The sequence below is a fragment of the Seriola dumerili genome, unplaced genomic scaffold, assembly GCF_002260705.1.
Source record: "Seriola dumerili isolate Sdu_G_001 unplaced genomic scaffold, Sdu_1.0 BDQW01000002.1, whole genome shotgun sequence".
Classification (NCBI taxonomy): domain Eukaryota; kingdom Metazoa; phylum Chordata; class Actinopteri; order Carangiformes; family Carangidae; genus Seriola; species Seriola dumerili.
The window spans coordinates 8,714,250-8,729,871 of record NW_019174257.1 but is presented as its reverse complement, the minus strand read 5'-3'; the positions used below and the strand labels follow the sequence as shown (position 1 = coordinate 8,729,871).

At 39.7% G+C, this 15,622-nt stretch overlaps 1 protein-coding gene across 1 annotated transcript in view; it reads right to left on the bottom strand.

Moving 5' to 3' along the window:
- sgip1 (SH3 domain GRB2 like endophilin interacting protein 1) overlaps window positions 1-15,622 on the bottom strand; it is a 59,534-nt gene that overhangs the window by 27,115 nt on the left and 16,797 nt on the right. The window contains exons 2-6 of the mRNA XM_022749739.1: window positions 4,106-4,169; window positions 3,275-3,299; window positions 2,384-2,446; window positions 1,848-1,911; window positions 928-1,106 (exon numbers count right to left, since the gene is read on the bottom strand). Of these exons, the coding sequence (XP_022605460.1) occupies window positions 928-1,106; window positions 1,848-1,911; window positions 2,384-2,446; window positions 3,275-3,299; window positions 4,106-4,169 (395 nt within the window). The remainder of the gene's footprint in view (window positions 1-927; window positions 1,107-1,847; window positions 1,912-2,383; window positions 2,447-3,274; window positions 3,300-4,105; window positions 4,170-15,622) is intronic.

Sequence of the window (15,622 nt, the reverse complement as noted above, 5' to 3'; positions counted from 1 at the left end):
ACCATTATCAGCATGAAAAGACCTTCACACCTGATCAGATGAACAGTCAGTGGATCAACACACTGAGTCTGGACTGAATTATTAAGGACTGAAGCTCAAATGACCACAAGCAATCTCACTGTACAGCAGACCAACACACGGGTTCAATGTGCCCACTTTCCTACCTGAATTATTCAAGGCGGACACCCAAGCTAACTGCCCTCACTGGAGAACATCGGAATTATGGGTAGGAGCTAGAAAGGCAGGGAAGGCCAAAGCCTGCTTTGGAGTCCCACCTCTAATTACAGGCTGTCTAAAGTGGATGTGTGCTTGAATTTGGACTCATCAGCTGAGCTGTGTCGCTTCAAACAAGACCTTCACACCCTACTATTTGTCAGCAGCACGTCATCAGATGGTTTCTGTTGCGGTGGGACGTCTGCCTTGTGTTAAGCGACACCGGACTAAACGGGAGAACATTGAGGTCACTGACAGCACTGACCAAGTATCACAAGCATCACAGATCTACATGGAATCATATAATCAGCTAACCCCACTCATTACAGAGATGTGGATTGTGATTTTAGTCTAGGGTTCAAACCAAAGACATTACGTACTCTTGCATACTAGCTCATTAAAACAAACTAATTCTGTTTATGTAGAAACCCAAGAAAAGTGAAGCAGTGACCCATTTAGAATCCAGAAACAGTTTTCAAGTAGAATACATATTGTAGAGAAAGATAGTAGCTCAGTAGATACAAGCACACACACATGCACACCCATATCTCTGCACATAAAAAAAAAATCTACTTCTACGTGTTAAAAGGCAGTTAGAAAATGAAGACTCAGGAGTGATTTGCACATGCACATTATAACCATCTAAACACTAATACAAAGCGCTCTGTGAGTGAGACCCAGCAGGGAGAGGACAGTGATGTCAGAGCTACTCACCAGAGGAGACGGGGACAGAGCTATGTTGCCTATGGAAGCTTTGAGCTCGTCGACCGAGGGAACAGACGTGACCTGATCGGCCGGCAGCGGCTTGATCTTGATTTTGAATTTTTTCCTGTGGTCCTCCTCTTCTTCCGACTCATCAGAGGAGAAGAAGTGGGGCTTCTTGGTGGTAGGTAGTATCCCATAGTCAAGGAAAGCAAAGTCCCCCCCCCCTCAAACAGTCCAGGATTTATTTAACATATTATAAGGGCAACTATGTGACTGTGTTGGGGCTTCCAAACTCGGAACAACATCCCTGGTAAAACTAGCCTCACTACCTTGGTGAATGCTCAACTAATTTCTCCATTGAAACAGGGAAGGTGAATGCTCTATTCTTTGCTCGGATTTCTTAAAAACTGTTTCTTTTTTTGTAGTGTTATTGCTCTAGAAATAAAAATAACCTCTCAGTACAGCTGATAAAGTGGAGGGGCAAAATATTATTACGTATGTATTTTGGTTGTGACACCTATCGAGACCTTGCAAATATTACTAGTAAATTAACTGACAGTTAGGAAAATTGTGGCATAAACCTAATACAAATACAAGTTTGTACTTGGTGCACACATGCTTGACGGTAAATGTCCCTATAAATCTGTGTGATTTCACAAAGAGGTTGTGGGGCTCTTCCTCATTTCTCTGCAACTTCAACTGCAACTAGCTTTATTTAGAGCTTTGTTAATTTGATGTTTTTAGACTTTGTTAAGCAGTTGAATAAATGAGCTTTATAACACAAATTGATCTCCTATCAGTTTTCCAATATTTGACAAATCTTGTACTAAAAATGGAAGCAATCCATTTTTAGTAAGCCAAAGTGACTTGGCAGACAAAAATAAGGCAAGTTAATTCTTTGAAATGACTAATCAAGAAGCTGAGGATATCTCCCTCTTCTGAATCCTCATCAGGTCTGATGCTGTAGCCCTCATCATCCACCTCAGGAGAGTTCTGAAACATAAACAGTGAGTCAATGTAAATCTCCTAAAATATCTGTATACTGTCATGTTATATGTAACACACTGCAGTAATATTAGTTAGATGAAAATTAAATTCTAGTAGAGAAACAGGTTCACCGCAGGTTCATCAAGCTACAGTTAAAGTTCCCATTGACTTTTTCAGCTGATAAATACAGACCTCCAGTCATAACAAACGCTAGGTTCCCTGCTAAATGAAACATGACCAAGTACATATTGACAAAGTCATAATCCTAACCTATACTTTTACTATCTGTAATCACTGATTTCATTTCATCATTGATTTTACAATGATAAAGATCAATACAAAAAGCTAATACAGTGCAGGGGAAAACAAAGCAGCAGCTATGAATAAGAATGAAAAAAAGAAAATGCGACTTGATGTTGACTAAATCAGCTGATAAACCAGATCAAGATAAAAATTCCACATTTGGGTTTTTACTTACATATCTGTCCCAGTCGATATCTCCGTAGAAGCCATTCGGGGCCCCGTTGGTCTTCTTCTGAGACTGATAAGAGAGAGACAGTATGATTAAAAACCTACCAGACACTGGAGGTACAGTATACTCTGCACTACTGTGCTACAACTGGATGTGTTGCTATGTTAACTACTGTGCAGTGGAACTACGGTGCAACTAATTCAACCCTATAAACCCTGATCCTGTGGTCCCTGGATGTCACGTCATCTTAGACTGTCTGACATTTTCCTACTTTCCTCTGACAGGCCCTGATGTTTTATCTCTCTTGTTCCTTTTTCTTGTTCGCAACTTCTCAGGTCATTAAACCTAATATGATTTTTAAAACATTTTGTCTGTTTTTTGCAAACATAAATGAAACTCTGCTTGGCTGCTAATGATCTCCTGATGACGATGATTATTGTTATAATCCTAAATGGTGCAAATAGTCCAGCAGTGCTGTATAATATTTCAAGATTTACATGTCTTCAGGCCAACCCAAATGTCACTGGGGAATATCCTGATGCCCCTTTTGTTTTTTTTCCCCTCATTCCCTCTTTGGGGAGCCTGCTAATGAAAAGAAAGCTGAAACAGCAACACCGGCGGTTGACTAATGAGTTGAAGAATATACTATGGTGTCTTTAACATATCTAAGCTCTACACACTACACTATCCTACTACTACTATTCTAAAGGACTAGAGTTGAGTTTAGTACCGATTCAACCTCTTGTGGTTCCTGGCAAGTAAAAAGAGCACAGAAAAGAAATAATGTAGTTCACAATCACCAGACTTGATTCCCTCCAGTAATACATGCGTACACTGAAGTCTCGTTTACAAATGAATAAAACGGCAGATATATATTATATATTTTCTGTTACTTACACCCCCGTCTCTGTCTGGGGACCCCCTGTAAGAAATTAAAGAAGAAAAAAAAAAGAACATTAAAGTCATTAAATATGTGAGCTCTTCATTTTGACATCAAGTGCTTTGCTAATTAGTTGGGATGAAATAAGTAAAAGGGGTGTTCAAGGAAAATCTTTTCACATAACCACACTCACACTACACTTATTCACTCCACAAATCAACTCCCACAGACATCCCAGCACACAAACCTTTTACAGAGCGTCTCATGCACAGTTACAAATTAGCTATAACACCCGTGGAATCATTTTTAAGATTCATCGGACCCACAGAGTATTTCATACCCGATCTAATTGGTCCATTTTGAATCCTGCAGTATTTGCACAACTTCCGAACATTTCAGATAACATCAGCTGTATGTAAACAAGCAAGCTCAAAACCACTGGATACATTAAGTACTGACACATTACTTTGAAGCTCCATAATAAAATGTCACATATGATCCACTAACACAACACAACATAGAATATATCACTGTGGCTCATGACCGCTATAACCTCTGTGACGGTGCAAAGTTAATGGAGGCAGCTGTCTAACCTCTTTTTGACAGCAACTGTACTTAATACTAATCCTGTAATTGTTCTTACTTATTGTAATCGTCTTATTCTGCTGCAGTGTATAAGCATGACCTGCTGTTGTATATCAATTTTATTTCTTAAAATAACAAATTCCAGTTCTGAAGTTTGAGCCAGCTTTCCACTCAACTGCACAGCAATACTGTAAATACTCTCAGCAGTGAAACGACTAATATGCTCTTTGGATTACGCATCAGCAAGGAGGATCAGGACTTACGTAGAGTCATTGTCCTTCTCTTTCTTCCGTATCCCAAATGCCTTCCTGGTACGTTTTTTCAATCCTGAGGAGACAGAGGAGAAAAACAAGAGACACCAAAGGCATGACTAAAAGGTGGCATCTGTGGGTTGGTTAAAGGGTAAGTGAGGGAAGCTGTTTGGCATCTATCACCCAGGGGTTTAAAGGCAACGTTTTTATGTATTATTGAGTGACTGGATGCATCAATGTGAGGGCAAACACTCATTCAGAACTCAAAATGTGCTCATGGTCATCGCAGATGCCGACTGCCTTGGACTCCTCAAGGCCTCTTTTAGGAACGGAAAATTCATTAGCACAAAAAAAAAAAAAAAAAAAAAAAAAAAAAAAATCAATGTGCCAAGCATTTAACAAGAAGAGCTTAGACAGCCATGGAGTACATAAGCAACTACTGTAGCTCACACAGCACTACAGTCCATTACGCTACAAATAGATCACTGATGTACTGATTAGCCATACGATTGCCAGTTTAAATCCCCGGTCTCACTTGGAAAAAGTCAGCTGAACACATCTACATGTGAGCTTGTCCTTGAACAAGGGTTCAGATCTCCTGTTGCTCTAATGAAGCAGCTCACGGACCAGCAATACAAATGTCGAGTGTATTGTTCACACAGCAAGTGTGAGAGTGTGTTTTGGCCTCAAAGAAACTTTCTGTAGCTTTTGGGGGGAAAAAAAGTTTCAAATACAAACTCTGGACTTTGAAACAGACACAGAGGGTGGATAGTGCGCACATCCAACTCCAGCTGAATGTAGCTGGAGGACAAAAGTAGAATATAAAGCAAAAGGAGATATACTGGAGTCTGTCCACACAAGGAATACTGCAAGCTCCTAAAAACATATTTTATTTTAACCAACAAGCTCAAGTTTCTGTGCACACTCAGGATGCATTCCAGGTGAATCTTCAACAAATGGTTTATACAAAATCAACTGAAACAGCATTAAGGTTGAGTTAGTTTGTTACACTACAGTAATGTTTTACTTACTGTATTTCTATAATCTTCATTGATTTATTACCCTTTATTTTTAATTAATTTCCCATTTTTCTTATTTCTATGAAATGGTACAGCTACAGGGACAGTTGATTTGTTATCGTAAACATTAAGTATTGTCCTGTAAAATTATGCTGAACAACCTAATCTGAAATGCTCCTCTCATGTTCTTACCCCAGATGAAAGCCCAGTTGTCCCCCTCCATTTCTTCTCTGATAATTCCTTGACTCTCATTCTTCCTCGTCTTTGTCTGATTGTGAACTCATCACATCATCTCATGACCAACCTATCTCTTCCTCGTTCCACATGCAGATACACACTAAGCCTCAGAGCAGGAACCTGATGCTACCTCTCGCTAACCCACACACAGGAAAGCACACACACATTAACACACAAACAAGGTATCATGCTCCTGTCCTTGATCTGAGTTTGTTACTGAAATTCAACACCATTGACTCCACTCATGAATTAAAGACAAATGTCATCATCGTAACGAATAAATAAAGAATTACAGACGTGTGTACGTCAAAAAATAAGGATACATTATATACGGTGTGCATCACTTTGGGTTCAAGAAGAGCCACAGAAGACCATAGAAAATGAAAATTCCAGTTAGGTGCAAGCTGTACCTGCATAGAAAGTGTTAACCTTATATTCCCAGGTTTGAGATATTTTTTTACTACACTAATCTTTGCATCAGCGTAGCTGAAACCAAAATGGGAAATCGATCCAAAAAGGCCCACTGGCCATGAGGAGTCTCACCCAGAAATACCCTCTCATTGATCCTGCAAACGCATTCAGCCTTGCTTCCTAGCTCAAAGTCAAAGGCTTGTCCTTTTAAACATAAAGGTAATTTTAAGTGCATATGCAGAGACATGGGCACACCTCAAGAAACAGAGCTTGATGAATATTAATGGACACCAGGTGATCAGGAGTTAGGGGGCAGCAAGCATCCATTTCTATAAAAGCTACCAAAGTGAAGAAAAGGGGGGAAAAAAACAAACATATGTGTGTAATTGAAAACTCCAACTCCCCATAACAGAGATCAAGCTCCACCCCCTGCAGGTTTCATTTAATCAGAGCCTGGCTAAAGATGTCTTCTCTCATTCTGTGGCTTAACAGCTTCCCTCCTTCTGATCTTAGTGAGGCGTCTGTCAGAGGTCGTAGTATGAGCACACAGTGTGCTCTCTCAGCCCATATCGTAATGGAGTGATAGAGTTTTAATTGTTCCCTCAACAGCTGTTCCACAAAGGCATCAACACACAGTGAGCTCTCCTCAGCCCCTCCCTTTTACTACTCCATGGAGTCTGATATTGTCTCGTCTGGTCGACCCTCGAAGCCTGCAGGTCTGGCATCTAACTGAGTCTGAGGTTTTTGGGTTTCTCCAACTGATTCAGTCCTCAATTTATTTATTTTGTGCCTGATGCCATTCAAAAGCAAACTCTTTTCCCCCTGTCGTGGCCCAGTTTAGTGTTACCTGTTGATTCAATGTCAAAATGTGGTTGTATGAAATTATCCTCCATGATGTTGCCTATGGTGGCCTCCTTTTCTTCATCACCTTTAAAACAGCTTGTATCATGATGCATCTCCTTTTTTTTTACTTTAGGCACCATCAAGACATACCAACTTGAACTTATTTTTAAGATTTCTGAATGTTGTCAGTTTTTAAACTGCACTTTTATTTCAGCAAGCAGTATTTACTCCAAATTTGTCACATTCACATTTCTTGACGCAGCCATCTTGTTTCAGGCCAAGACTGAGGTCTTCAAATAAATACCTTTCTATATTTCTCGCCCCTCTTTTGGCTTCCCCTCTTTTTCTTCCTTTAACATCTGTTTCACAGTCCTGTATATCCTGTGGTGCCCCCAAGCAAGAGCTGACAGGTTTACAGCTGCGCTAATGAATGAGTATTCTGTGTGTGTCAGTTGGATGTCAGTGTGCACATGGCAGCTGCACCCAGGCTACAGAAATACAGTGTTTCTGACAATACAAGTGATTTTATTTTGTTATTTTGTTGTCCTCGTCTTTGTAAACTTTTTTTTTTTTTTTGTTCATTTTGACGGCTTGCTCTTTGTAAATATTATTTGGGGATTAAAAAAAACAATGAAAAAAAACAAAACAACCACTGACAGACTGCCAAACATTATTGCAAAACATGCATGGGTTCACAACAGAGAGCATCATGTGCGGCACGCTTGCTATATGGCATATCTGTTCTTAAGTTGCACTTTTTTTTATATTAAGCTATAGAGGGTGAGAATAACTGACACTAATAATACAAATTAGAATTAACCAGAATAATGTATCTTAATATCTCAGATCATCCCAAGATTTAATATTTTGGCCTCCATTGTACAAACAGTCCAAACAGACCAGCGTTACTTAAAAATAGCACTAAATAACTATTCCATGTTTGGGGACTGGCAGGACCTAAATCTGACTGTATGACATGAATGTGAAAGAAAACATGAATTCGTATGTGTAGGGTTTCATTATTGGAGAGGGAAATAACAGTATGCGGTACACACTGTTTAATGACTTAATAGCTTCCGTTCAGAGGGATGCTAGCAGAAGTGCTAATGTAATTTGCAGTCTCTTCTCAAGACACAGTAATGTAATTGTAGGAAAAGCCAAAGGACATGAAGCCAAACAGGACAGGACACTGCCTAACCTAAAAAAACTGCATGACGACTGAAGAGCAACAGTACACTGGCCAGTGTTAGTCATTCAAAATGTTTTGCTCTGGGAAGCACATATAGAAAAAATACAAATGTATTTCTTTTTCTAGTGTGTCTGTGGGACTCAACAGTAATTTCTACTGAGATATTTTCCAAAGTGGTCTGAAAAGACTTTAGAGTGTAGGGTTCAGGATAATCTTGGAAAAGTGGGACTTTAACTTTAGTAAGTGTCCAAACAAGTGAAAACAAACTCACAACAGGAGGAACACCACCACCCAGAGCAACAGAGTGTGTTATTATTATAGCACTGTGAGGTCCACCCTTCAACCTACAGGAAGTGGTTGCCACAAACATTGCCTTCAATAAAAAAAAAAAATAGGAACCACCTTGAAAACACTTCAATTATAACATTTCTCCCATTATTAAATTGAGTGCACATGCACAAGAACTCATACCAAGCTTTCACCATCAGCATGCAGTTTACATCAATAGGTGGAGGAGTTGTCCAGTTAAAACATACTGGTGCTGCAGGTCACTATATTTTTGGGGTTTAGACATGTTTTTGAAGGAGGGCAGAACAATAGTCACTTAATTTCTGACTGTTTTTTCCAATGAGCAAGCCTAAGAAATTCCAAAACTATTTAGAAAATACTTAAAAACATGGCTACATCTAGGGCACAACCACACTTGGTTGCACATACAGTAGGAGATAGCTTTTTAAGTAGACTCTCTACTTCTGGTCAGGGGGAGTGGAGGCTGTTTTACAAGCTGCTCCAAAGGGGAAAGAGATAAAGAGGCTCTATTGGCCAACCAACCAACAAAACACACACATGCACACACACAGCTTGTGCTGTCGGCCACAGCAGAGTAGACCAGGCCACGCCTCTCCAAACTCTGAATGGGAGACCTGTGCTGCTGTGCATAGTAAGTAGGAAGGACGATAATACACCACTGAGATCTAGAATCAGAAGTGTTGTTTATGTCTTTTAAATACTAATTTAGATCCGAGTGCAATAAATTGACTTCTTAAACTCTCCTTTTGGCGCTTTTCTTTTATATGTGAGCATCTAAGGAAGTTGACCAATCAATCTTAAAGTGAAGGAAAAAAGCTATTGATGATTATAATCCTGTGTAAACAAGTCAGAGCATGCTCAGGTTGGAGTATGGGATGAGAGAAGTGTGAAGACGATGTGCCAGGTTGTTGTGGGTATTGAGTCAAGCTGTTGACTAAGCACGTGGGGAAGCATGTGGATGTACTGACAGGCAGGCAGACAGGTTAGAAGACAAGGAGACATGTAATTAGTGGAACAAGACGAAGGCTGGCAGGCATATAAACAAAACAGAAGACCTGTAGACAGAGAGGCTGTAAGGAGCTGTAAGTAGACAAGCAGGCAGAGCTGCAAGACAGGCAGGCAGGCAGGCAAGCAGACTGACATACAGTAGACAAACTGGGAGATAGACAGGCATATTGCAAACAGGAGGTTTAAAAGGCTCTTTTGTTGGAGTGACTCATCTGTCCTCATGGTCCTGAGAGGCAGGATGAGGAGGAGGCAGGTGAGGAAAGATATGCTGCTTAAGACTGGCATATACACCGACAATGACCTGGCAATGCTGCAATGATGCTGAGGCAGAAAAATGCTCTAATATCATGAGGAAACACGTGATGTGCAGCTATGTGACTGCAGCCTGCATTTCAGCTCATGCACCGTTTTTGCAGACGTGCAACATTGAGGTGTATCGTTAAAAAGTTAAAGCAGAAATGACTGTGGATGTACTAATGAGAAACACATGGTCCTATTCATCAGCTACTTTGCAACACACTCAGAATTAACCTTTAAATATGAAGCCACATATCTCAGGATTTTATTTAAGTAGAGAGATGTCTGTCAGGGACATGAACATTCACACAGACACTGTAACACACACATGGCAGTGCAGTGGCATCATTTAATCTACCCATATCTCAAGTAGAACAGGAAAGAAGACTACCATTTATTCAATCTTCTCCACCTACATTTTCCCCGCTAGTCTCAGAATTTAAGCTTCCACTTCTCTAACCTTCCTGGCACTAACCCAAAGATGGAGGGAGAGTTTGACAGAGGAGGCAAGGAGGAGATAGGCTGTCTGTGGAAACACAGACAGAAAGGTAAGGGAGCATGGCATAAGAGAACCTCCAGAAATGGCCATCGACAGCCATCACCTGCAGCCTCACTGTGTGTTTCGGTGCCAATGTGTGTGTGTGTATGTGTTCAGTGAAAGAGCCAGTGTCAGTGTGGCAAAAAAAAAAGACAAAGAGACGGTGTCAGTTTGCGTTTGTGCCTGCCGTTGCTAAAATTAGGCCTTGACTGTACTGTCCAGGTGGCTGCACTGTGAGCTGTCAACTGTAACACTTCCATTAACAATGTACCCAGTGCATGCACAAACACACACACAGATGGTAAGTACAAGTCAGTTTTGTTGTACGGATGCATCCTTTGGAAAGGAAAAAACAAAACAAAAAGAGATGTTTTATTGAGTGACGTCACCCACCTCTAAGAAAAGTGGGTCAGGGCCAGAAACCATAAAGCAGCAGTTGGTGCAGTGATGAACAAAAGACTTGAGAATGCCAAGGCGGTGGTGATGCATCCATCTGTGCACCAGCTCGATTTCATCTAAATATCTAATATTTTATTGATCTATTTGGATTAATTTATTATTTTCATGGGGACTACAAAAGCTAACATTTTCATCATCACTCATCAATAGGTTATATCTTTTATTAATCATTTAATCTATAAACTCTCTGAAAAGACTGAAAAACAGCCATAAAAATTTCCTATAACCCAAAGAGATTTATACAAATAACAGTCTTAATCTAAAATTTACATCTATAATGATGTAAAATAGAGAAAAGGAGATCCTCACATTTGAGTTTCTGGAACCAGAGCACGTTTGTCATTGATAAAAGACTGGTTAATACACAAACTGTTTCAGAACTACATCAGGCCACTGCTACATGTCATGTCATTTGGTCTGGCCTAATTTGCAACACGTGTCAAGACAAGCTTTGATAAAAAAAAACAAAAAACAAACAAAACAAAAAAAACATTAGCAATAGTAATATATGTAATGTATGTAATATATACATATATATATATATATATAAGTTTAGACAGGAAGTAAGAAATTAACACATTCAATTTTTCTTTAAACTATGAGTACTGGTGAGATCTTGTAAACTTTCTGTTAATAGTGGCTTAAATGTAAAAAAAAAACAAAAAAACAATTGTAACATAAAGTGTAAACAAGATGCACTGAGTATATAGCAGTCTGTATATTTATGTAATATAAAGCCAGGGTGTTTTTGTATTCATTACCAATCTGTCCATCTCTTCCACCCCCATCATTGTTTTTCATCTCCTCCCCTCACCCCCTCTGTCTCTATAAACAGCCAGCACTCATGGTTCCCATCCCCAGGCTTCAAATAGCATCCACCAAGGACTGTGTGGCAAATGACCCTGCTGCAGAGGCAACAAAGTGGCTTTTAACATGGATTTTTGTCACAAAGACACAGGGAGGAGATGTATTTTACGCAAGTCTGTTCATTTATTGACATAAGACTTCCACAGATCAGAGAGGCAGATATGGGAACCGAGTGCCCTCTCTGCCTCCAGCTGGTGCTCAAAGCGCTCCTGCTCACGCCACAGTCTGACACTTCCACGATCTCTTACAAAGTCTACTTGTTCCATATAGAGGGAAAATGAATGCTCGTCTCTTAACAGATAATGTGATTCATAATGAAGCTGCTTGTTCAGTGCATGACTGTTAGCTTGTATGAATTAATTAAAGATACACGCTGTGAAAGTTTAAGCATCTCTGAAAGCACTAGCAGATCACATATGGGATTTTAAGCTCCTGAGAATCAACAGGGATCATTGCTCCACACTCATAGTTCTTTGTTTTGACATTTATAGTGCTCTTTTGTATATCTACAGATACTGAAAGAAGTTTGAAGTTTCTAAACAGTAGCTCTGAGAGAATACTTTCTCTGAGAGAAAACTTGAGAATAACTACATCTTGAAGGTGACCTATAGTTGGCAAGCAGAACTTTTTTTTTTTTTTCCATAGAGGCCCCTTCAAATGTCCCCTTCAAATGGGTGTTGCCAGACTACAGTTGTCAAAACCCCATGTAGGCCCCCCGACTCTCCCCTGGAGATGAGTTCCCAGCTATTTCAGTCATGTTGTCCTATCAAAACAGATCACCACAGCCACCACTGAGGGGGGGAAAAAAAACAAAAAGTAGAAATCCTCTCTTCTTCTTTCAGCCACATTAATCTGACAGTACCCAGAAATGTCATCTGCAGCCACCCAGCTGAACCCCATCACCACAGGAGGATGAAACAGCAAAGCGAGAAAAATATCCTCTTTTCATGCATGCTGCATTTTTATGGCCACAGTCACCTGGCAGGCTTGGCGCATTGATTTAGCTTTGGAATGACGCTCAACAATCAGTTCGGCTGGAGCAGCAGTCATTCCACAGATGCTGGGGAAAAGTAAGGCCATCAGTCTTATTTGGTTGTATTTTCCCAAAATGTATGTTCACTGTGCACATCAGCCTCTGTCACCAGCATGCTGTGTGCTAGCGAAATGGCCCTGCTGTTCCCCATTCCTCATGGTAATGGCTCTATTTTCATACAAGGATTCATAAAAAATAAATTACCCTGCATCATAGTATTATAAAGTGGCAAAACACTGTTAAATAAACTAAACACTAAATAATTACAGGTCCCTTTTCTGCACAAATTAAGTGAAATGAAGATAAAAAACATTTTGAAGGGTAGAAGTAAGGTGTGAGACTGAGGTGCTTGTTGGCTGCATGGCAACAACCTGAAGATCAACCTCTAAAAGATAATTGGAAAGAAATGTTTTCTTGCCTCACGCAGGACAGCGAGGCCACATGCGACGTCAGTTAGTGTGATAATGTCTGGTTTTCAAGGCTAAAGCTGCTCGTGTGTTTTAGCTGTTGGCTAGACAACAAAACACTAATGCAAGATACTTCCAGAGTTGAGTGGATTCGTCAGCCTACAGGGATCATGACAGGTTCTTCTTTTCCTCATACACTGTCACATTTCAGTCCCTGCTTTATAATCATCGCTGTAGATGCTGCATTAATACACAGCAGTTCGGTATCAGGACATGTGCTCATAGTTGTGGGTCGGAAATTCATAGACACGTAGACACATGAAGCAACACATCTGCATATATATATTACACATGACAGTATACAAGTACTTCATTGGGCTTTCAGTCTGTTGAATCCATTTCAGACCACTGCAACCTTGACTTTAGGAAATGACTGAAAGCACACATAAACTAGAGACCATCTTGTGATGGGATCACACCAGTCACTACACCCTTCAACACGTTCACGTTCTGACACACGACTACTCAGCAGTTATTACTACATTATTACATGACTCCTCAGTACTCTTGGGTCAAAGCACACTCATCTTTGAACTTTGCCTTCATTTTGATCTGGCAGGTGTTTTCGACAAGGTGAAGATAATACCAGCCCCACTGCTGTGGCCGGTAACAAACCCAGAATTACTGCAACCTCCTTGTTTCTGATATAAAATGGAATTTTCTGAATACACAACTTGTCTGACAGGCAGAGAAATTATGCCAACAGCACATTGCTCAAGTGTCATCATACAAAACAGCAAAGCTGCGACAATTAATTACTCGACTGCATCTCTAACTGCACTTAAAAAGCTTTGTCTGTTGACCTTCAAGGACACAGCAAATTCAATATGAATGTATCTTCTTTATGCTGTAGGTCCCTGCTTGCCTTCGAGCTGGCTCAGAACTAAAACAGCAAGGACCTTTACTATCACTCCCCTCGTTAATGTGAGGCTCAGGATGGGGAGGTGTCAGTGCTCCAGTCTGGCCGAGTTACAATCACATATTGATTAAGAATCTCCTGAATGTAGTTTTCTGAGGTGCAGTGGACAATATAATTTACACTGAAGGGATCAGACAGTTACAGGAAAGTAAAGTATATAGTACAGTGAGGTAAGGAGATGAGCAAGAGTGGTGCAACCATAAACTCAGACTGCAGAGTGCTAACAGTATGCTGAAAAAAAACCTAAAATTAATATTAAATATTCTTATATAATACATGCATGAAATATTTAAAAACGTTTTCTATGTAAAAATAAGAAATGAAAAGTAAAAAAAATTATCCAAGGCAGATGATTTGTGAAAATCTCTGACAATCTGATAAGTTAACAGCCACAGCAATAACTCCCTGGCATATTCACTTGCAGCTTGTGTTTATTTTATTTATGTGTGTCCGATTTGAGAGATTAAAACTAGAGCCTGCTCACTGATCAACATGATCCCCCGCGTGTTTACTGGCATGTGATCCGTGTTTACTATGAGGTGATCAATGTTTCGATCCAATAAGCATGTTTGTCAGGATTATCTGTCCGCTGCAGCGCTGCAGCACAATATGAATGAGAAACCAACCATTTCAAGCCATGTTGAGCGATAAGCTTTTACAATTTAAATGACTGTAAGAGTTACAAGCATTGACCATGCAACTATGAATCAACAGCCCAGAATGCAGTTGTATGGTGCTTTCAGCCACATTTAACCAAACATTTTGGTATGCTGGTCTCACATTCCTCAAATAATACCCACCAAAATTCTGGCGCATATAAAACCAAGGAAATAACACAAGGCATTTGTAAGGTATCATCCCATCAAATAATTATGGAGAGCTGAAGTAATTGGTGAATGGTGGGATGCCCATGTTTTCTGTTTCCACTAGATGTACAAACAGTAGCCTATTTGTTTACATATTTGTTAAAGTCTCCTCGTTGTAAGTTTGTTTTGTTGTTTTTGTCCCTATTATCAATGAATTGATTGACCTTGCATCTGATTATTTTAAAGATATTGATGCATTCACGCTGTATTAAACAACAGAGGTTGCCTTGAATCAAATGGAATATTCTAAGATTGTAGAAAAGCAAATATGCTATACATTAATTGTCAATAGCTCAACTGTCGAGAGATTTTTTGTCATTTTAATAACAAATGCAGTGATTCAAAGATATTGAGCCATAAGGCAAAAGACAGAGTGAGTGTAGACTGAAGTGTGATTCACAGATGAGAGAACGGATTTTTTTATTTTTTTATTTTTTTAATACACAAAACTGGGAGATCTGTCTTTGCACTGAGTATGAACTCTCCATTGTATTGAGAGGAAGAGATGGAGGAGGAGGAGGAGAATGAGGAGGAGGAAGGATGGAGGGTCTGTGGTGTGAAACACACACACACACACACACACACACACACACATACACACACACACACACACACACACACACACACACACACACACAGCCGACATTTGATATGACTAACTGATGAATCAATATTCCAATTTTACAGAACAGACTGGACGGTAATGATTAAGAATACACAGCTAAACATGAACAGTGCCTTGTGTGGGCCAATCAGCTGTTCACACACTTTCATATTGAAGGATGTTTATTCCATTTATTTCTTTAATTTTTTGTTTATTGCTTTTTGTTTATTACATTATGAAAGTGTTGGACATACTAAGTTTGACTTGTGGGTTGATGGTCTAAAGGTGCAATAGGAAAGGTCATAAGTTCTTTATTTTCAAGAATAAATTTGAGCCATGGGTAAAATTTGAGCTAGACGAGATGTCAGGAGGACATTGAAATGATGGGAAATCGCTTTTGGGGAACAAATTTCAAGGTTATCTGACCTGTTTTTTTTAATTTATTTTATTTGTTTTTTTTTTA